The sequence below is a fragment of the Barbus barbus genome (assembly GCF_936440315.1).
Source record: "Barbus barbus genome assembly, chromosome: 27".
Classification (NCBI taxonomy): domain Eukaryota; kingdom Metazoa; phylum Chordata; class Actinopteri; order Cypriniformes; family Cyprinidae; genus Barbus; species Barbus barbus.
The window spans coordinates 5,590,271-5,614,290 of record NC_136755.1 but is presented as its reverse complement, the minus strand read 5'-3'; the positions used below and the strand labels follow the sequence as shown (position 1 = coordinate 5,614,290).

The 24,020-nt window shown below is 37.5% G+C and overlaps 1 protein-coding gene across 2 annotated transcripts in view; it reads left to right on the top strand.

The window, feature by feature from the left end:
* The window catches only part of LOC306847672 (low-density lipoprotein receptor class A domain-containing protein 4-like), a 100,860-nt gene that overhangs the window by 70,131 nt on the left and 6,709 nt on the right, over positions 1 to 24,020 (top strand). Inside the window, exon 1 of one of the 2 annotated variants that reach the window (XM_079381767.1) lies at positions 1,577 to 2,682. The exons of the other annotated variant lie outside the window; for it this stretch is intronic. Coding sequence (XP_079237893.1) covers positions 2,565 to 2,682 — 118 coding nt within the window. The 5' untranslated portion in view covers positions 1,577 to 2,564. Of the gene's footprint in view, positions 1 to 1,576; positions 2,683 to 24,020 lie in introns of those variants that run through there. 2 annotated transcript variants of the gene reach the window in all.

Below are 24,020 nucleotides of genomic sequence, written 5' to 3'. Positions count from 1 at the left end.
GCGTTTCAGCTGTAAGAAGCTTGGCCTCCAGCAACAGACTCTATGAGTCATCCCTAAAGACACTGACAGGCATTGAAACGAGCCGTCTGTGGCGTGAGCTGATATTGTAAGAAAGCTTAATTAGTATTGGGTAACTATGAAGTGCCATGTGATTTAAAGTAAATGATTCCAGTTTTCCTTTCATTTTCCTTGAAGTTACTGTCATGTGTTGTGTTTTCTAAGGCATCACTATTGCTCATACTTAGGTGTTTTCACAAGTATAAAGTTTTGACATGCAATCATTTGCGCTTTGGCCATTAATGACACCATAAATCATCTAAATATCGGACTTATTTTTCTTTGGCTAACAAGTCATGCAAAATAGTATGAAGTGTAAGTTTTTAGGTTTTATAGTTATGTCACGCATCTTTTTTTTGTGCAAATTCAGACGTCATAAACTCTTATCTGTCTGACCTTACCGTGACCGGCTCATACAGGGAAAGCTCGTCTCACCACAGACTGTATTATCGTTGTAAATATCCTCACACATATCTGTTACCGCAACTCGTCCTGGAACACTTCAAACCATCAGTGACAGGTCACATGCCACAAACACAGGTCACTCTTCCCACGTTCAAAGCAATGCAGTGGTACCATGAGCTCAGAGGCCGCCAGAGGGCGATAAAGCAAAACCAGCACCTCTTTCAGTTTCAGACATAACAAGGCCAATTTTAGCTCTCCAGTCAGACAAACAGTTCTTAAAAACGACAACAGTTAAATGGCGTAAACATTTCATCTTTGTAAACACGATTGAATTAGGCCTCATGTCCTTTGTTTCTGAGACGTAAACATTTCTTTGTTTTGTCTGTTCACACAGATAGTGTGTGTTTCTTTATTTAATTTAGAGTTAGAACATTGGCCAGTTGTGTTAGGGCATCACAAAAACATGTCTGGGTCACATTTTACATCACAGTCAAAAAAAATAAATAAAAAAATAAACAAACTTTTACACATCTAAAATAAACATATTTAGAATTTTGTTTATGTATTCCTCATACTTTTTCTTAGTAGTGATTATTATTTACTGTAATATATTTTAAAAACAATTGAAATCAGTATAGAGGCAGTGAAAGAAATACTATGATGTATAAATACCATCGTTGTTTTTGTAAACTAAAACTATTAGAAATCATTATTTGTAATAAAGCTAAATAAATCAAATAAAATATTAGAAAAACCTGAAGCATTAACCAAATTTAGGAATGTTGCTGTGGCAACTAACTGAAATAAAATGTTTAAGTACTTAAATTAAGTACTTTACTTTCAGTACTAAAAATTACTAAAATGTAAAAGAAAAAAGGTAAAATATTAAAATAAAAGCTAATTAAAAATATGAATACATACTATAATAGTATATAAATAATAATATAATAACACTGATAAACAGTTTAATTTAAATATTAAATAAAACAATAAAAATTTTAAGATTTTTTGAGTCAAGTACCCAAATGCTTAAATTGTCATGAATATAATGTCACAAAAATATTAATTACAAATGAATAGTTCTAAGATTGGCTTTATTTATTTTTTTAATAAGAAAATTCTTGATTTTAGAATGAAATATGTGCTTGGCCCAAAAAATATAACAAATTTTAAATATTAAAGCATATGGCACTCATTTTAAACAAGATTTTCAAGCTAAATATAATTTTTTTAGAATTACGTTTTCAGTCATATTCCGGTTGTCAAACGTTACTACAGTTGCAGTTTTTCTGGAGAAGAACTGCTGCATCCAAAAAGCACTGTGGCATCAGTGAAGTGATTGGTTGTCATAAAAGCTCTATAATCATATTTGCAGATGACACTTGGTGTGATATTTTGTAATGCAATGCCATTAAATTCACAAATTAAGTGCGGCTTAAGTGTCCAAATACTTTTGGGGGTCCACTGCATTTCACAAACTCAGTTTAGTTCATATTGCCCACTCAGCCGGACATTCCCCACACCACACCGCCCCGGATATATTTATAGACCGCAGACAGTTTGGGAAAGAAGGGGGGTGTCTGACACATCTGCTGAATATCTGCTAGACTGTGGGGTCAGCCCAAGGTTAAAGCCTCTTCAATGCCTGCCTTGATTGGTGGTGGCTGGCACTAATGAGTGTGTGCGTGTAATTCGAACCGCCTCTAACACACACACACACACACACACAGAGTCCCATTGAGGGTAGAGCAACCCCTCTCTTTCTCTCTCTCTCTCCCCATCGCCATTGTCAGCGCCAGTCTCCCCTCCCACCGCTCCTGTCTGTCTGTCTGGAGCTGCTCCTCTCTCGGAGGAGGAGGGAGGCGCAGGAGGAGGTGGGCTGTGAGCCTGAGACCGTCACAGAAAGCCATTCTTCTGAATGAAAGCGAGAGGGAAAGACCGTCAAGATGCGGGGAACGTATTTACCGTAGTCTAGTAGAAGAAAATGCGTCGAAGAGTCGCGAGAATGGCATGAGACTCTGCTGTGGAAGTGTTCCTCAGTTCATGTGAGGGCCGCGGCCGGCGGCTCTCTTCCCCCCCGTCCCGTCATTCCCCGAGCCCCCATGCGAAACATCACGGTCCAGGACAGCAGCTCCAGCAACAACAACAACAACAACGCCAACTCCAATGACACATGCTCCTGCAACTGCACCCTATCCCAGCCACAGGGAATGGATATATGTAAGTAGGGCGGGTTTTTCTCAGCCGTTCTTGAATGCGGAGGGAATGGAACGCTTCTCCCAAAACTGTTACATTTGGTCCGTTTTCGAACTCGGAGCGAGTAAAAATAGAATGTTTTTAACCTGTGATGTTCACCGCACGCGACTCAGCCTGGTGGTAATAACAGTTTGAGCTTCAATCATTTAATTCCGTCCGCATTCGAAAATGTGTCAAATGTAACTGTAGCACTTCCGAATCCGTTATTATGGCATTAAACGCATTAAAGATTCATCTGAATGTGACTGTCATTCTCAGGTCGAAATATTGCAGTATTTGACCGTTATTTGTCATTATCTAATTTGCACACCCATTGAATTTGGTTGTGGCGTATTAAACTATTCGTTCAGCGCCCCAAACATAAGACGTGTTTGCCAGAAACGACTTTTTGATAAGTCTCTGATGTATTTTAAACCGTTTGACCAATTAAATATGATAATACAAATGAGTGTCGCTGATGACTCGGGCGTCTGGGAGTGTTTGGCTCTGGAACACAACTCAATGCATCAGTTGAATATTGCTGGTGTTGCTGTGGGGGCTGCGCACAATATGGCAAGCCGATTTAACATTTATTCATTAAAACGAACTAGTGTCTGTTTTGTTACATATGCTTTTTTTCTTCTTCTTAATTATTAGTAGGTGATACAATAGTGATTAGTATCCTTTAAATCGGGCACCAGTACTTATTTATTAGCTTATCTACTTATTTATTAGTACTTATCTACTAGCATCGATTTAGGAGACACTAGTATTTAAAGCATTTTGTAATTCATTATGTACAGTTGCTTTTTTACTTGTCATTTGTATTTTGATTGATCAGAATGGCTGCTTTACAGTTCAGTTGAAATAAATTTTTTTCTCATATTATTAAATTTAAAGCGACTCCACCGGGCTAGGACACCGGCAAAGGATATAAGTATCGCTTTTTATTTTTATTTTATTAATTTATTTTTTTCCCTTTTTATGTTTACTATTGAAATGTTGTTGTATGCATTTGTCAATTTTATTTAATTTCTGTATTTTCTTAAATGGGTGTGTATAGAGTATTTACAGAGTGTTAACTTTTAGTTTTAGTTACTTTTTCTTATTTGTAAGTCGCTTTGGATAAAAGCGTCTGCTAAATGACTTAAAGTAAAGTAATAAATAGACACTAATATCTATTTAATTCACACCAGGATAACTGGTATAGATACTAGTAACTATTTTAATAGGTACTTTGCATTGTTGGAATACATATTGGTATATAATGAATAGTTACTACTAAAAGTAGTCACTTGGTAATTATGTAAAAATTGTTGTAAGTACAAATGTTAAACCAGCTTGCCATAGCGCACACATTCTTTAACTCTTGTCCAGTTGTGATCATTCTCACCATTAATGTAGCATTCAATCACATTTTTCATTAGCATTTATGCTAAACATGTGAATTGCATGTAGTTAATGTAATATTACTTTGCGGATGTGTTTGCAATAGTGTCTTGTTGTTGTAACTATAACATGAAAGCTGCAGGGTAAAGTGTGTAGATCTCGAAGATGTGTGTACGTCCGCTGGCGTTATTGCTGGGAATTGGTTCATTGCGGTCAGCCAGTCAATCAACCCTTCCCCCATTTCAGCCCAGACTGTCTTGCTCAAGTCCGGCTGAGACTCTGGGCTGTCTGAATCCACAGAGGACAAAAGGGCCTGTCATAATCAGTACTCGCACTGGCTATTTCTGCCACAAATGGGATGAATTATTAAAAGTAAACCTTCATATAAAAGAATCGTCCCTCTTCTCAAAGCCCCCTGGTAGACGGCACTGATGTCTTGACCCAGAAACTTTTCATTTGCTCTTGAACTTGAATTGATTTCTGTTCTGTAAGATGTATGATGCATATGCAGTGTCCTTCAGCTAGTGAGGACTGCATAAGAAAGAATCAGAGAAAAATGGGAAAAGGTTTGTGTGTTTTGAAAAAAATAGAGAAATTAGGTAATTTTGCATTGTTTATCGGCCAGCTGAAATTTGGCATTATTTTTTGACAATTTTTATGACATAAACGCAAATCCGAAAGGCTGTTTTACTTTAGATTTATATATTTTTAATAGAGATGCACCGATAGCAATTTTCTTGGCCAATTCCGGTTTTTTTTGTAAGTGTGACCTGCCGATACCAATTTTTGTCGATTCCGATTTTCTTTCTAAAAACTATTATGTACAGCATATAGAAACAAAAATCGATCCTTTTTTTTTAATGCAAAAAATAAATAAATAAATTACCTCATAAAAAATTATTAAACATTACAATTGCCCCAATCTGGACAAAGTTACAGATCTTCTCTCACTTAAACAACTCTCAAAATAAAGTGCTCTTTCACTAGAAAAGAGGTAGAAATAACAATGAACTGAAAAGGAGTTGCTGTATATAACAATACAGATGTCATTTTTTCCACTAACCTTAATAAAAGTGTCATCTTTCACATCAAATTCTTACATTGTTTTTAATTAATTCAGTTAGAATAATAAGAAACTGTAGGGCTGTAACCAATCAAATGAAATCAGTATCAACAAAACCAGAAGCTGCATCTGAAGTGGCATTAGATGTATTTTCACAGACTGTTTGTTGAAGCTGAGGTGCAATAAATGCATTTATACTTCAAAATATCGAATGCATAAAGACTTTTATAAGATTAATGTTTAATTTTTTTTAAAACATACAAATAATAATAAAAAAAATGTTGGGAAAACTGCAATGATAGTTTTAAATATGAAACTAAACCAGTAGGTGGCGTCAAATGACTGTTTGAACGAGTGAGTCATTAGTCCTTTATTCAACCGACTCGTTCAAATGGCTGATTCATTCAGAAACGAGGCAAGTGACTACTGTCTTTATGAACGGTTTGCTGAATCCTAGACTCACTTATTTCGTTCAAAAACGTGGATTCGTTCAGTAACGAAACACCACTGTGTTGCTTGGAGACACAAAATAGTTCTGCTGTGGCTTTGATTGAAAAATTGAGCAGAAACAGTCAATATTGTGTCTAAAATGTAAGTCACTTAATTTGAACTTCTTGTTTATTGAACTACTATTGTATAGGGATCACATTGCAATCGTGTTGAAACATTTTGGTCGTGCAGTGTTGCGTATCTAAATCATATATTATACATTTCTTTTCTTCTTTTTTTTTTACTACCGCAGTATGCATCTATAACTTCCTGTGTGTTCTGTTGCACTCATTTGTTTTGATTTCTACACGAGTCTCTCACGCACACTCACTCAGGCTGCACGAGCCTCGTCTGGCACGATATAAATACATTATCAGTCGCCGTAAGTGTGACGTCACAACAGACCGGCTCGGAATCGGCAGACTGACCGCTAATTCCGGTCCCTGGCCGGTCGATCGGTGCATCTCTAATTTTTATAATAACATTGATGTACATTTATAACGCTATACTTTTTGTGCTATTACTTTGGCATTAAATTACAGAAAACTAGTTAACGCTATATCAAATATCAAATTTGACATCTTTTTCTCTTCTATATTATTCTATATTTTTTTCCCTCCTTTGCAAAGAAAAAAAACACTGTCATGGCTCCTTTGCTATACTGAAGCAAATGTGAACACAAAAATGACCTAATTTTTATTTAATTTTTTTAATTTTCCGTTTACTACTATAGAAATTTACCCAACTATGACGACATCTGCTTCTGAGAACTCTGGAAATGTGCAACACTGGAAAATTCTCAACACTGTAATACAATTTAAAAAAAATCTAAATTAAAGACTGTTTCTTATTTGCATGAAAATGTCACAATGACAACAAATTGAATTGTCCTAAAATCTACTTTTTCTTTAAACAAAATAGAATTTCTTATTTCATACTCATTCTCGACAGTTTTCAGTACATTCACTTTTATTTTTATTTGTTAGAATTAATTTTCCCTACTCATGCTTGATGGGTGGTCTTGGCACAAATTGTGTGTTCCTTGTTCCTGAATGATAAAGCATACCAACCCTATACTGTATGTGTGTGTGTATATATATATATATATATATATATATATATATATATATATATATATATATATATATATATATATATATATATATATATATATATATATATATATATATGAGTGTGTGTGTGTGTGTTGGCCTATGAGTGTGAGAGTGCATTTGGGGGTTTCCGTGTCTGTGCTGTGGTGTTCGGGACGGGCCGTGCAGACAGTGGAATGAATGCCTGGTGACTTGGCGCTCAGATTCTACTGCAGTGCTGGCTGCATTCAGGGCTGGAAAACCGGGGGAGCCAGTGACACAGCAGACAGACACCAAATCCTTTCAGGGCTCAGCATTCAAAACTTGCCTGTGTAATCAGTGGCGTATTAGCTTTAGCATTCATGCATTTTCATGCATGTGTATGTTATTGGATTCTAGGAGTTTCCTTCCCTCTCGTCTTTTCCAGGTCTGGCCTCGTATTAGCCATTGTTCTGTCTGCTGTTTTAGGCACAGTCTGCGTCTGAGGTTTTGCGAGCGAAAGGCTGCTTATCTTATCTGACAAAGGCCTTGCACCGTACGTCTATTTCAAGTGAAAACAGAAACCGGCTATTAATAGTGCGGAACGGCACTGTTGCATAGCTAGTCGTGCTGCACAGCAAAAGAAATGATCGTTGCATCTTTCTTTCTAGCTCGCAAATGGCTGCACACACAGGGTTAGTGTAGTCAATTTCCAGTGGGGCAGCGGCCAAAAGTCAAGCACCAGAATGGAGAAACAGGATATTGGACTGGCATACGTCTCACTAGTGCACCACAGCTCGTATGTAACAAATACGCAGGGGACAAAAACACCATCCTCGTCAATATCTGATCTCTGCATCAATTTGGCACCTTTTTTATTTTCCACTGGCGGGCCGAAGCTTGGCCCACCCTTATTGCTGGAGGGTGAGGCCTGAGACAGGACACAAGAGTCGAGTGTTTATTGTCAGAGGCCAGAGGTTCTGTCTGTATCATTAACTATTTATTACAGATGCTGCCTTTGGAAATATGGTAGTAAAAGTTGAGCGTGGGAGGCTGTTGTGTTACTTAACGTAACATGTTATAAAATATCATTAAAGCTGATAGTCAGTTTAGGTTAGTAAGGTTATATCTTGGCATTGAAGTTGCTTTTAGTGCAAGTATTATGGTAATAGCCTCATTTTTGCATGAATAGCCAAATTTGGCCAATAGCACATGTTTTTGTTATAACGGTTATAACTGGTGTGTCGGCTGTTGCATCTAGTTTTTTTGTTTTTAGATGCACTGAAAAATTTGGTGTACAAACAATTTACACTCAGAAATTGCTAGTAAATTTCACAAATAGTTACAAAGAAATGGCAAGCAACACATTAAATTAATCTTGAAATTTTGAAGAGAAATTGAAAGAGAAATTGTATTTTTACACATACACATGAACATAATGTTCATTTAATTTGCAACACAAAAAAACTATTTATTTGTTTATATTGTAACAAGTGTAGATTTAAATATCATTTATTACAAATGAACAAAATCATGTTTACTACAATCAAGAATGCTAGTGCATTAAAGCATTGTAATATAGTGTAGACAAATTGAATAAATGCTTAACAGCTTTTAACGCATGTACGAACCAATTTCAAAAACCAAATTTGTTCAGTATACTTTTAAACTTTATTAATATATTTTTTCTTGTAAGTGATAACAGTACATTGGTTGATGATATATATATACATATATATTTAACCGTCTTTTCATGAAAGCTCCAATTTATAATTTTATATACTACATGCAAATTTATTCTTCAAAACAATATTTTTTTATCTGTATATTCACCAAACATTGGCCTAGTCGGATATCAATACAATAAAATAAAATATAAAAAGAAAGAAAGAGAAAGAAAAAAGGCTAATAATTAAATGCTGGTATATGATCACCAATAAACTGCAACAGTTTCATTCATTATGCATTTTGGTAAATTTGGCGAAGTATCAATTATTACAATTACTACTTACTACTGTAGATTATTACAATATCTACAATTCTTAAAGCTTTCCTGTAGCTCAAATAGTAGAGCATGACGCTAGCAACGCCAAGGTCATGGGTTCGATTCCCAGGGAAAGCAAGAGCTGATAAAAAATGTAAAAACTGTAACTTGAATGCAATGCAAGTCGTCTGCTAAATGCGTAAATGTAAAATGTTAATGCTTGTTAATTAAAGCATTATAATATAGTGTGGAAAATGTTAATAATCGCTTAACACTTTTTTTAACATATGAACATATCCAAATTTGATCGGTACTGTTAGAATTTGATAGATTTTTCTTATAACTGATAGCAGTATAAATTTATATTTTTAGTATATAGTTTTTACATAGTTTTTTTTTTACCATTTTATCTTGAAAGCTCCAGTTTATAATTTTACATACTATGTAAATTTACTCAAAACAATATAATATAATCTGTATGTTCACTAAATATTGGCCTATCAATAACATTAAAAAATGCGGATACTCTCCAATACTGGTTTATTTTCATTCATTATTACTCCCAGTTCTTGACTTAAGTGAAGCTGCGGAGAATGTGTGGTAGTGATTCAGATTGTGTGTGCAAGTGTTTGTGAGCAGGGCAGTTGTGTGAAGTGTGCGAACACATAGGAGAGATCAGTAATTGCCTTGTTAGAGAGTTGTCAGTCAAACGACCCCGTGGGCCCTAGCGCTCTACATCCAATACAACATGCATGCTCTGTTCCGCTCTTCTTCTCCAGCGTGGCTCCGGGGTAGACTCAAGGTCACACCCCTGCCCCAGTAACCCCAGGCAGGGCAATCAAAACTGGACTTTACAGGCCCAGCCCGGCCATAACAGCGCTCCATCCAATAACCTAATGCACCTAATGCACGAGCGGTGTGTGCGCGTCTGTGAGCGAGTGTGATGAGGTCACACCGGAGGTCAGCTGTCAACCCCTCCTGCTAATCTTTGTATGGCCTACTCTCGCTCCGAGGAGGGTGTGTGTGTGTGTGTGTGTATGCTCGGTGTCATGTCAAAAGGGTTTTAAGGCACACAGGGGGTGGGTCGGCCTGCTGAGGGGTAACTAGATTCATCTTTTACAACAGTACTAAAACGAAACGCACTAAAATGCACCAATCCATTTAGATCATTAAACCTACCGAAGATCCACTCCACCAAGATAACGACGCTGTGCTAATGAAATGTGTCTCTTGGACTGCAACTGAAAAACATCTGTCTATGTGACTTACAAGCCACTTATAATTATAAGTAGTTCAAAGAACTACTGACAAGCTACTTTTTACTACAACTACTAACAAAAAAGGTCACTACACATGAAAAAAAATTTTTTTTATTGGAGTACATTTTACAAGAAAGTATATTTGTATATATTTTTGTCTTTCGGCTTCAAAATTTCTTTTTATTCAATGTATTACTTGCCGTTCTTTGTAATTATTTGAGAAATGTATACACTTTTTTTTTCGGTGTGAACTGAAACTTTCTTTTCAACAGTGCAAATATACAATATAATAATGTATAATTTAATCAGAGCCTTATTTTTCTGCGACACAATATTGAGGCTTTTTACATCTCAATTAGTGCACTAACAAATATTAAACTTCAATACTCTAAGTAAATAAATTAAAAAACTAAATTGCCCTCTAATTTGTATAACCAAGACATAATATAGTTAGTATTTAACTAAATACTTAACTAAAAAAGAAGACCTAAATCTGTGAATTGTTTTTTTTTATATTGATTTATTCACATGAATCACTTGAAAAAAATGATCACGAATTAGCTACGAATTTTTTCACAAATACGTGGCTAATTCATTTGAATATGTATGATCTTGTTTATTTGTTTTCCTGGGATCTGTTTGCACCCAACCAAAGGTTAGGTTTAGCAGTAGACCTTCATGCTTACGTTTTTCTAAAAGACAATCATACATGTTAATGTATCATACATGTTAATGGAAAAGCTTTTGCTTAAAAATGTGCCATTAGAAACAAATATCCATGTATATTTTACAAGTATATACATGGATATATTTCACTCTTTTTACTTCCAAATTTCACATTTAATTTACTTTTTTTGTATTTTTTTGTGAAATTACTGTGAAATTTACTAAAACTGTCTAAACTGTCTAAAACTGTCTAACTGTCAACTGGATAGCCTCAAAGTCAGCCTCTGTTTGTTTGTTTATGCGAGTGTTGTCGGGTCGTTTCACCACGGTGTTCCGGGTGTCTTTGGAAGGCAAAGAGTGGGCAACTCAGGGTGTCACCCTCCGCTCCTGCCTTCGATGAGCTTTGCCCTCTGACAGCAGCAGCTGAGCCTCACCCGCAGCAGTCAGCCAGCCTTGACATTGGCCATGGTCCCCTCCTTTGTGTCTGGCCCCCCCACCCACCCTCTGGGACTCTCGGCGGGCCCCGGGGACTGGGCTCAGAGGAGATTGGTAGTCATGCTGGGGGTTTACGGGGAGGGGGTGTCGTGTGTTTTGTACGTGTCATATGTGGACAGACCCATGTATGTATTCATGCTGTCTGATGGGGGTGTGCTTATAATGGATAGGGTTCAAGAGTGCACGTCTCTCGCCTGTGTTTGGCTTTTGTGTAACCAGAGGACCAGACTTGGGTCTGATGTAGGGCTGAACGATTTTGGAAAATAATCTAATTGCGATTATTTTTTTATAATTTTTTTTACCAATATTGCGATTGTGATATAATATGCAATTATTTTTTAAAGCTTTTTATATTCTGTATTATTGAACAAAGACAATAAATCTTTGTATAGTATGCAGTGTTGGGCACGTTACTTTAAAAAAGTGATTAGTTATATTACTAGTTACTTCTCACAAACAGTAACTGAGTTACTAAAAGAAACGAATTACCAGGGAAAGTAATTATTGTTACTTTTTTTTTAAATGTTCAAATATGTCAAATAACTTGGATGCCCCAATTTTAAATATGTTAAATGAATGAAATGGTCACTAAATAGAATAAATTATTATTATAAAACATTGTGCACTAATCTACACTATTTTAATGTTTCTGTGGGACAATGTGAGAAACACCTATCAAATTCAATTGATTATTGTAAATTTGATCAACCCTCTACTTGGCAACAGAATCTCCATTGGCTTGTAATTATTTTTAGTTTACTCACCAGACTAATATTAATAATTGGAAAATTGTATCTCACTTAGCATCAGTCAGTCAAACATTATATGATATTATGATAATTTAGCATTAAATGATGATAGAACTTTAGTAATAAGAATAACCATGTATGAATATTTGTCATGTTGACTGAACTTAGGTCTGCTGGGGGTGCTTAAGATATTGTTTGTTATTTAGTGTGTCTGTAAAAAAAAGAGGGAAAAGACTACAAATAATACCGATAAGATGAAACTACTACGAATTCTACTGCTAATAAGAACAATATAAACACACTAAGGATTATTGAGCTGCTGGGTTCATGAATATTAATCAGGTTGTCTGCGTTCGCTCGAACTGATTCGCTGAAATCAAAACAGAGAGTATAATAGGTGAGCGCCAGCCAATGAGATTGCCGTTTGTGCATTAGTCCCGCCCACTACCGGCAGGACTAATGCTGCCGGTAATTTAAAAATTTAAACTTTAAAACCCGGCAGTTCTTAAAAGCTGAAGAATTCCAAAGGAACTCCGTTATTTTGACAGGAAATTACGACAAAGGATATCATTTACATGTAGCGCGTCAATTCTGCATGATATGTAAGACCGCAAACTGCGGACTTGGCAACATAGCGTGCTAACTTGATGCTTCCTCTGAAGACTGCTTAGATGTGTTCGACTTGAAGCAGCGCAGCTAGAACGATCGCTGTGTGTCATCAAATACCGCGAGAGCTATAAGAGAGCGAGCGTCTCCTTATGCTTTCTCTCGCCGTACCTTGATGTCATACACCGATCGATCTTCAGGTCCAACACACCTCTTTACTCTCGCGTGTCACGTGACTGAGTGTAATCGCAGCCTCTGTGGTTGAAAAATCGTGTTTTTTCATATCGCGATATTATCGTAAATGCAATTAATCGCTCAGCCCTAGTCTGATGCCAGCCCTTTTTATTTGGAGGTTGTTTCCTTTAGGCACAACACAGTGGCAGTTGTGTATTGTTTAGTGTTTTTTTTTAAATATGTGGCCTTGGATCACCAAACCAGTCATAAGTAGCACGGCTATATTTGCAGCAATAGCCAAAAATACATTGTATGTGTCAAAATTATCGATTTTTTCTTTTACGCCAAAAACCACTAGGATATTAAGTAAAGATTATGTTCCATGAAGACATTTTGTGCATTTCCTACTGTAAATATATCAATCTTATTTTTTGATTAGTAATATGCATTGCTAAGGACTTAATTGGGCAACTTTAAAGGCGATTTTCTCAATATCTTGATTTTTTTTTTTTGCACTCTCAAATTTTCAAATAGTTGTTTCACAGACAAATATTATCCTATCCTAACAAACCATACATAAATGAAAAGCTTATTTATTCAACTTTCAGATGATGTATAAATCTCCATTTCGAAAAATTGACCCTTATGACTAGTTTTGTGATCCAAGGTCACATATTATAGTGATTAATAAATGTATAGTGTTTATAAAGGCAGTTTCTGATCTCCTAATCATCTGCTACATGATTTTCAATATCCAATATAATATCAAGAGTGTGATTTAGAAATTAAAAATTAGTTCATTTTAAACTATATTTTCTCAGAAATCAAAAAATATACTAGTGTTCAAAATAAGTTGATAAATCCTGAAAGAAAATGCAATCATGGATTCAGCAGCAAATTATTAAGCAACACAGCTGTTTTCAACATTGATAATAATGCTTTATGAAAATAATTGCTAAAATAAATAAGCAAATCAGCATTTTAAAATAATTTCTGAAGGATCATGTGACGCTGAAGACTGGAGTAATGATGCTGAAAATTCAGCTTTGATCACAGGATTAAATTATATTGTAAAATATATTCATATAGAAAACAGTTATTTTAAATTGTAATAATATCTCACATTACTGTTATTACTGTATTTTTGACCAAATAAATGCAGCCTTGGTGTGCATAACTTTTGAAAGCTAGTATATATTTTAAGTTTTATTTCTTTTTTTATTTAATTAGATTTAAAAACTAGCATATGTTTTGGTTATTGGACAAAATGGGCAAATATTAGTAAATGTGTTGTCTTTTACTGATCAATATAAAAATAGATCTAACAATAAGTTTCTAAAATAGATTTTAGTTCAGGTTTAAATACAAGTTTAAATGCAGTTTCTTTGTTTCAAGCACATGCAAAACATTTTATATGCACATGCTCAGGATTTTTGTGTGTTTGTGGTTAGCTGTATAGCCCTTAATTGTCTGAATGCAAAAACAGAACATGCAAGAAAAAGAAGTTTATAGAAGAAAAACATATTTTTAATGCAGACATAGACATTGGATTTAAAAAAATCCTGCGTGTGGTTTTCAGTACAGTCGTGGCAGAATGCAGATCTATCTAAGCATCGCTGTTTAGCTTTTCCCCAGGAATGTAAACGATTTGTCCGCATAACACACACACAGCGTCTGGCCTCCCTTCAGCTGTCTTTTTTTGCTGTTGTAAAATGGTGCATTGGTGCTCGGGGCAAAAGAGACAGCTGAGCAGACAGCAGACGCAACAGAATCAGATCAGACGTGATGTTATCAGACTGTGTGTCTCACACCCATCCCCTCTCATCAGGCATGCATGCACTGGGTCCTGCTCTCAGACAGCAGCCCTCCTACCCCCTGCTCTCAGGGTTGAAAGGTCAGAAGGTCTCTGCCGTAACCCTTAGCTTCTCATTCACCGTGCTCGTTCTCATGGAGTGCAGGCTGCCTGATTTAAATATAAAAACAATCTGTTCTGCATTGGCAGTTACTAGAACAGACCCTGCTAAAACAAAGTATTATTTAATTTAATCAAATTTGAATATTTTACGTTTATATTTCAGTATTTCGTTTATATTTTATATTTACGTTTATATTTCACAGTAAATGTTGAAAACGATTAGCAAAATCTTAATAAAAATAAAGACATCTTTTTTACATTTTTGTTTTTACTAAATGAATTTAAGGAATAATTATTATTAATATGCCCCAATATAACAATGCACGGTAATAAATAGATGTATTTAGTAATACATACTAATTTTTTTTTAATTACATGATTAATGTAACAACAGGGACATTATTTTTGAATGATGCACAAATTATTGAGAGGGCTTGTAAAGCTAGGTTTTTTAAAATGTAATTGAGGAAATAAAACATTTAAGTCATTGTAATATTTTCAGTTGTACTTATTTTGCACATACACTAAACCATTGCTTATTGCATTGCAGTATTACTGTATTTTATTTCCACATGGCATTCTAGAGTTTATTATATACAAACATAGCAACATTAAACCCTCATCACATTGCTTTATTGTTGTGTTTCTTGTGGCTGAAATTGGGGGAGGGATGTGTCCTGACCCTCATTTGAAAGTCTGTCTGGGATCTGATTATGTCGGTCACCCCCTTTTCTGCACCTGACCCCAAACTGAGAGGATGGGGGAGCATTATTTTATAAAGACAGTCAGCAGTTGGCATGTCTAGGAAAAATGAGCTCTTAAATTGCCCTTGTCATTTGTATTATCCAACCATATACATTTTATTTAAACAGTTCTTTTTAGGGTTATAGGAATCAGATTTGTGCTTATCAAGACTGTTAGACGTATATGATGCTGCCTGAGTTATAGTAGATGTTGTGACATAAACAGGGTCCTAAATGTAACTGCCAAATGTAGGTTAAAATTTAACATTGTTTCTTCCTCCAGAACTTGTGATGACATGCATTCAAAATATTTCTCACATTAAGCCACCAAAATGAATATACGAGTAACGAATTCACTGTCTGTTTTCACATTTTTATGACGGTGCAGTTTTGCTGAGAAAGCGAGGCTGGCTTATGATGCAAGTGGCCTCTGCGGTTTTTTGAAAACACAGCTAAATTGTTTCAAAGACAAAAAATATTAAAAATAATGCAGAATACATGGTAGGATTTATTAATGGCCATTAAATGTTCTCTGTTAACCTACAATTGCCAGGTATCAAGAAGTAAATTCTGGATCCTGGATATAAATATGAGTATTTTCCCTGTCCCAACATGCAACTCTTTTTATAAACTATCCAGCAGATGGCTTGTAAAGTGCAGTTATGGAATCGAATATCGATTTCCACACTGGGCCATAAGTGAACGACCAGACAATTAATGTGTTGTTTTTACCTGTCAATATCATTTATCCTTATGGATACTTAACCAAATGATATGAGAGGACATCCTGTATTTTGCAGTGCAGTGAAGTAACCGCAACCCCTTAACCAGTGGGTAGTAACTGATTACATATAATCTGGATTACGTAATCTGATTCCAAAAATTAAGTACTTGTAATTCAATAGATTTTTAAAATACTCTGAATCAGACTACAATTACTTTTTATTGATTACATTATTACATATTGTTCACACAATTGCAATAAATTATCAAGAAATATATTATTTCACCTAAAATATTTGCTTGAAGTACATTTCATGGTTCTCTGATGTTGGTTAATGGTCACATGACATGCAGGTAAACAAATAAAATATTTAATTATTTAGTCATCGTTTTAAAATGATTTATTTTAATTGTTACATTTTTATGATTTAATGAATTATTTGAGTGCTTAATGCAATTCATGTTGATAACAATGAATTAGGGCTGGGCGATAAATCGATTTTATATAGTTTACGTCGACTTGTTTGAATGAAAATCGTTTTTCTCTTTAACATCCACTGATGCTCCCCTCTGGGCTCCCATCGTTCTGAATGGGCTCAGCCCTCCCCCCGCGCGATTAGAGTTTATGTAGGGTTTTCGTGATATCACCATCCCCCTCCAATACTGTGTTCGGAAAGAAAATGACGTGTACTACGGATCCCTTAAAGGGAATAATTACGAGATGGGAGGACAATGTATTTTTCAATACTTTCCCTCGCAGTTTTATCATTGGGTAATCATCATATTGTATATAAAATTGCGGGAATCATGGAGCCGCTATTATGCCTGGCATTGAAACTCCTTTTGAATGCACGATCGCTTTTTAGTTTCACTTTCACTTTCGAGATTCGCGATCGCACGTACTGCCACAGTACTTACTACGCATTTTACAAGATTAGATGTTTGTCAGTGGTGCACAAGATATGCAAATCATTCGTCATCATCCTCAGTCATCTCTCCTTTACTTGGTTTATGTGAAATTGTATGTACTGTAATGTAACTGTAACAGGCAATCGTTATGTTTTCCGTGCCTCTCTGAATACGGATTCACACTTCGGACACACCCCCTAACCCCCACGATGTCATGTCTGTTGCTAGCAAAGGTACGACAATTTACTGTCAAACAAAGGCATGCTGCTGAGTAGGAGAGATGTTGCGCCCTACAAAATGAACAAGACCATGGCAGCACAAGCACACCAGCCAAAAAACAACCTACAGTCCCTGATATTTAATGTTTTGTTTGCACTTTATCAGAACTATCTCCTATCTACTGAATAGCAAGATGTTAAACTTGTGTTTAAAGAAAACTTATCAAAAAGGTCACATAATTTTGTTGCGTTATGTTACATTTTCACTGTTTACAATGGCAGGGCCTGCCATCTTGCCTTTTTGGCTTGTTGTTTCGGATTGCACTTTAAACCCAAGGGGGAAATCCAGATCAAATCCCAGAAGGGAAAAATCAAAACAAAATAAAGTTAAAACTTGTTTTGAACAATTTCTTTGTCATCTGCAGATTGATTTTAAGTAGGTGGAAAAAAATCTATTTGAATCGTAAATCGGATTTTCTTGTGAAAAAATTTATTTTCTTTTTCTTTGCATTTATTATGGTACAAGATTATACTATTTAAATCAATGTGATAAACGAGTTAAGTCAAAAGTAATCGAAAAGTAGTCTGATTACATTACCTAAAATGTGTAACATAACAGATTATAGCTATAATTTTTGTCATGTCATTTGGAATCAGTAATGAACTACAATTTGTAAGTAATCTGTCCAGCTCTGCCCTTAAATTATGACGGTATACAATATAGCACAAGCCTGAGTGTCTTGCTTGTATAAAATCTAAGCAAATTCATATTGAGGTGTTTTTTCGCAGACATGTAAACTAAGGTTGATAGTTGGCATCTTTGGGAGGTGCGCACTCTGCAGTTTATATAGATTATATAGTGATACAGATCAGAGTTGTTACTATATGGGGTATTTTAGCACAGCTGGAACACTGTATTGATCAATCAGCCTCCAAGACAAGAACTGTCCATTCTGTGATCAAGAAGGACATTTCTAGTATCTTTTATTCTGTCATACTTTTTTTGTTTCCAGTTCTTTTTTTATTCTCTCTGCGTGTACGGCAGTGTCAGCTGCGTAGGAGAGGATGCACTGGAGGTAGTATGTTCCTCAGGGAGCGCGTGGAGGCCGAGGGGTTGTTTTTGTGTTAATCTAGTGAGTCAGTGTTCAGATAGGATGGGCTTTTACCTTCACATCTCATATTACAGCAGTCAGTGAAGTCACATGCTGAACCCCGTCACAATCATCATGTTGTTGACTTGATGTTTGCAGTTATTCTCAGAGTCTCCCAGCACTATGTTTAGAAGACGTTCTCCTGCCAGGACTAAAGCTATCAAGGCTTAGCGTTCTTTCTTTACTTTTCCAAAGAGATAATGGAAATTATCACAGAGGGAAACCATAGAGTTTGTCTGGGGTTTGGCAGCGTGACGCATGTTTAAAAGCTATTTGCATTGTGTCACTTGTAAGAGCCACCGAGCGATTTGCTCTCCAAGCATTTATGTTGTTTGGGTCATGCAGAGCAGATAAACTAAATGGAGAAAAATGGAACATTTAAAATGAGGGTAACTATGGCAATTTAATCTTTTGATCCAAAAATGAGGGATTGACTCACTGATACCAGTGCAGTACAAAAAACACAGCCAGTTAAACATCTTTGTGTTGTTTCTGCTTTTGTTCTCTCCTCTGCAGCATGTTAACCAATTTTAAAGTCTAAATGAAATTAAAATGGACCCTTTCTTAATACATATCCCTGGTATTGTTGTGCATTTTGCCAGTGTATGTTAATGAAAAAACAAATGTCTATCTTTCATCTTTTAATTGACTTTCGTTTTCACCTGACGCCACCTAGGTTTTGTGGACTATTAGTTAATATGAATCATTTATGCTTTTATATTTTGGGGCTATTGTTGTAGTCAATGCAACCTTTCTAAAATGTTGCCAAACAGTAATGCCGGTTAACATTAATGTAATAAACCACAACATGGTCTGATTTCATTCTGGTATTGAATGCTCACTTCAATCCAATCAATTCCCTTCCTACTTGTTTTTTTCATGATTGAATATTCTGGAAGTACCATGGAAGTACACTTGGTTTTGCACAAGGTGAAATATTTCAATGCATAGATCTAAAAACCCTGCATTCACAGAGATTTGGAACAGACCTTCGATCATCAATCAGCAATTTTAAAATAGATGGTAAAAATCTGAATTATTTTCACCCCTTTAGGATGTGAGTTAAGATAAATTGGTCTAAGCGGAGTGCGTAGTATCCCAGCATGCCTCAGTTTGAGGTTCCCACATGCCTGATCTCAAGACTTCCCTGTGGGAAAACCACCAATGTGAAACAGCCCCACCATGGAATAGCATTGATTATGAGGGTGAAAATATGATTATGAGGATGAAAGCTTGTCTGAACTTTAAGTGTGTGTTAGTATACACACGTGTACCAGGAATCAAATCTCCAGTATATTGTACGCAGCATGTGTCCGTTGTCGGCACACACGCTGTTGCACTGTAGAGTGCTTGAAGAGCTCTGTCATGCCGTCAGAACTACAGAAAGAACATCATGTACCAAACACTATTTGATGAAGAACTAAACCCAGGGCTGGGTCCTGTTTCAAGGGGATATGACTCAATCCGCCTGGGCGAACGGTAGTGAGAGGTGGAGGAGGAAGAGGTGGGGGTGTCGAATGGAAGAAGAGGAGGAGAGGGGTGTAAAACAATATTTGTGGTGAGTCGGTGTCACCGGTGGGATGAGACGAGCTGTAGGTTGGGGGTGGGAATAGTGGGACTCTGTAGCAGGTGGCGTACGGTCCCAGGCAGAGCTTATCTTGTACAGTCTTACCGGGAGGTTAAATAATTAAAGAAAAGTGGGTGTTATGGCATGGGGAGTCTAGACGTGTCTGGCGCCCGTATGGGGCGTCTCTTTAATACGAGTGCTTTATCTCAGATTAGAGAGCGAGGTCAGTGGCTTGTGCCCTGCTTAGATGACAGTGCCGCTTTGCCAGCGAGGCACAGACGAATAGCTCCTGCCACTGGCATGATTAAATGCGCCCTAGTTCTCTGTCACACTTCCTGCTTTCTCTGCCGCTGCAAACGGCCGTGCGTTAGATAGCAGCGTCCAGTTATACTCAGTGATTGAATGCGGTGTTCCTCAAATCCGTAGATTTGGCCCGTCGTTGTTTTTTTGGGTGGCTCTTTGAGTTGTTCTCTGATCTCATTTGTTCCATGAGACTCAGTTTATTGAAGTGTCCTCACTTTCTCTCTTTCCTTTCCTCTGTCTCCCACATACTCTGTCTCTCTCGCACTCTTGTGTTTTTTCATACACCTTGTGTGTGAATGGAAAATGTCTGTCACACCAGAAAAGGTGAAAGACTTCACAAGCTCACCCTCCCCTTTCTCTCAGTTTCCCCAAAACAGAAGAACGAGAAAATTCCACAATGCTTAGATGCCTCTTTCTGTCTTTTCTGAATAGAATAAGTCCCACACAGTTGTAGCTTGCAAATATTTACTGAAATAGCAGTACCTCGGTCTAGCGACCTTCTGCGGGCATTTATTTTCTGCCTTTCGTTATTTTGCCCCTTCCACAGCCTCTCATAAATTGACTCATAGCATGTTGTTAGGGAATGTTCCAGAAAGGGGCATTTATTACAGCAGTGAGACGTGGTTAAGTCTTCCCATATGATTGTGTTTCTGGGTGAAACCTGCCGTCTCGCAAGTCTCCGTCCCACATGGGCATCTGGCTTGTGCCCTTGCCTTTTGTCTGGCATTCTGATGGGACAACTCAGATAACACAGGAGGAGGGGGCAATGCGTCCCCTCTCAAGTTCCTATAATGCCTTTGTTGTCTGGTGCCTGCAGTGACGTGGGTGAATGGGTGGTTAACTAGATTAAGGCTTGTGCTTGATGAAGCAGTGGTGTTATGACTGGATATGTCCATCTCTGTTTTTTCTCCAGTTACCAGTGCAACCCGCAGTCATGAACGCCAACATGGGTGGCTATATGTTCAGCTGTAGGTTTGTGCATGGAATCTACTGGGGATGCTCACTTTTAGTGTCGTTTGTTGTACGCCCTGCAACACGAGCTGGCCCAAACTAGAAAGGATGCAAGGAAACTTTCAATGTTTTTCTCTCGTCCCCGCTGTCTTGCCATGCCGATGAAGTCACTTGGAAATTAGTCGTTCACTGCACACACGCTCTTTCCCTTGGAAATCTGTTGTGTAATGTGTGCTTTGGTATGAATTCAAAGCCAATTCTAAGAAGTTTTCCTCACTGCTGCGAGTTCAACTGTTGGATCATCTCTCATGACATGATCTCCACGTACTGTGCCCGACTCCATGAGAATAATACTGTACCGGGGAGACATTTGGAGACGGAGCACAGATGGCTGGCAGTGAGCAGCAGTCCCCATTCTCCAGCCTCTCTCTCCCCCTCCTCCTCCTCCACCCGCTCCGTTTCTTTCCTCCCAGATCGTGAGAGCACAGCTGTTTTCCTTCTGTTATGAAACTGTGGAGAGGAGGAAACAGGAAATGGCTTCATGAAATATAGATCTGGAGGCCAGACTTGGTTGTCTTTGCAGCTTGTGAGCACGGTATAAAAAAGAGAGCGAGAGGAGAGGGGGAAAAGTTTCAGATAGGCTTATGTAATGCCTCCTCCATTTCCTTTGGCTCAGTAACAGAATGGCCTCCGTAGAAGAGAGCAGTCCCGCAGTTTCTAGCACACTTCAGGGCTTTCTGACCTCAGAGATGAGGTGACGACTGCATGAACTATGCACACCCAGTTCACCTAAGAGCCTGTTAGAGGCTCTGTGACAGGTGTTAGCTCATATCTCCTCTTAGCTAACAACACAATGGAGCAGCATACGTAACGGTAAGAGGATTGAGCTGTCTGATCTCAGAGAGTCCGCATAAGGCTAACCCGAATTAGCCCAGCTGCCTCTCTCCCTCACTGTTGTGCAGTTGTTGCCACATTATCGCAGCCTGTTTACATTTCTGCCCTGTCGCAAACAGGCTGACGACGGTTTGTTGTGTCTGCTCTGTCTGGGGTTTGTGTCTGTAATCATAACACATTAACAGATCTTCCGGGATGCCGTCACGTCTGACTTCGATGTTTGAGCCCGCCGATTAGCACAGGGAAGGTTAAACAAGGCTCAGGAAATATGATTTTAAATTGGGATTACGGGTTTATGTAAATTGCTCTGTTAGATTAGTGATGAAACAACTGATGACTCACATTGAGTTCAGTTTTATTGGTATCTGAGTAGTAGCTAATGTGGCTAGAAGTAATCAAGACCAGACACACCCGATAAACTCCTACTTTTAATGGACTCTAGTAATGCTGCGTTCAAGTCCTCCTGGGACGTTCATTCTTACGAGTTGACAAGTCATAATTACGATGTCAGGTGCGTTCAAGTCACTTGGTCGGAACAAGATGGCTATTTAACTTTTCTACATAAAATTCAAAGATTTTTTAAACTCTACATCTACAAAATTATGAATAAAGAATGTGCATCATTGTGTTTTTGCTTTTTTCGGGTTTTATTCAATTTATGAAGGTAATGTAAACTGAATCATTATTCTATGGTAGTTATACAATAATATAATATTTTGTATATGTAACTTATATAGTGTATTGTATCACAAAAAAAAATATTTGATTAATTTCAACAAATTTACTGTCAATACAGATGATAGTAAGATTAGCCTGGAGGCTTAGAGAAAACTGTTACAGTGGTTTACAGCAGCAGTGGGCAGTCCTGGATGGAGGAAATGTGCTTGAGTGGTGTCTGGTACTCTAGGTTGGCTGATATTGAAACCCTAGTGTATCGGAGGTTGAGACATGTCAGATACATGTTCACCCCACCCCATCCCCCTCCATCTACCACCAGTTCTCTGTCTCTTGGAGTTGGTCCAGGCCGTAATCCGGTTAGGGCCAGCAGATTTGGCCCGTTTTATCTCCTGTGTTGGGTTAACTCCTGGGATGCGTCTGGTCTCTGGTCCTCTCCTCCAAGCCCTCAACAGATGGGGCCTTGTCTTGCTAGCACTCTCTCCAGAGGAGCTGTGGCAAAAAGCCAGCGCCAACGCAGCTTATTAAACAGTGTCACTACATGGCCCAACTGCATCCAACACGGCCTTGTTCTTGTGGAGAGAAAGTGGCCATGATGGAAAGGTCAGAAACTAAAGTTCGAGGTGGCTCACCTAAAGAACCTACTGGCTTGACAAAACTGGCTTTCAGTAGAGATGAGTCAGGAAGGTTGACTAGTCATCCAACAACCAACAAACTATTGTGGTTGATTGATTAATTTTATTATCAGTACCAGTACTTTAAAGTCGCAATGACATGGAAGTAGTGACATATCTTTTCTTCTGTATTGTGATGATTATCTGAATGTTACGGATTATCAAAAAATAATAAATGTAGAGCAAGGATTTAGTTTAATGCATCGGTTGGTGATTGGATTGTGAGAGGTGGACGTTGCACTCAAAAGTGGAGGCAGAAAAGCTTGCAGAGGCAGGTTTAAGTGGACTGAGTGATGGGAGAAGTCCAGCGTTTTCACCAGAAGATCCAGTTATGAAATTTTAGTGAAACTGTGCGAGGTCAATTTTAAAAAAACTAAATATTAGGGGTGTAACGATACCCGTATGCATATTGACCCGTTCGGTACAAGGTTTTCGGTTCGGTACGCATTACAAATCGAACGATTCGTTGGACTAATCCTATTACGTTTGGAAAATAAAAGCTTAAAGTGTGTGAAATGTCAGTGCCACTGCGCTCAACAAGGCAGCCCAAACGACGTAACAGGCATCGTGCTGTCTGCCCCGTGATAACCTCCCCTTGCTGGGGTGCATCGAAAGATGATAATCTGCATCGACAATAGCCATTGATATTGTCAAAA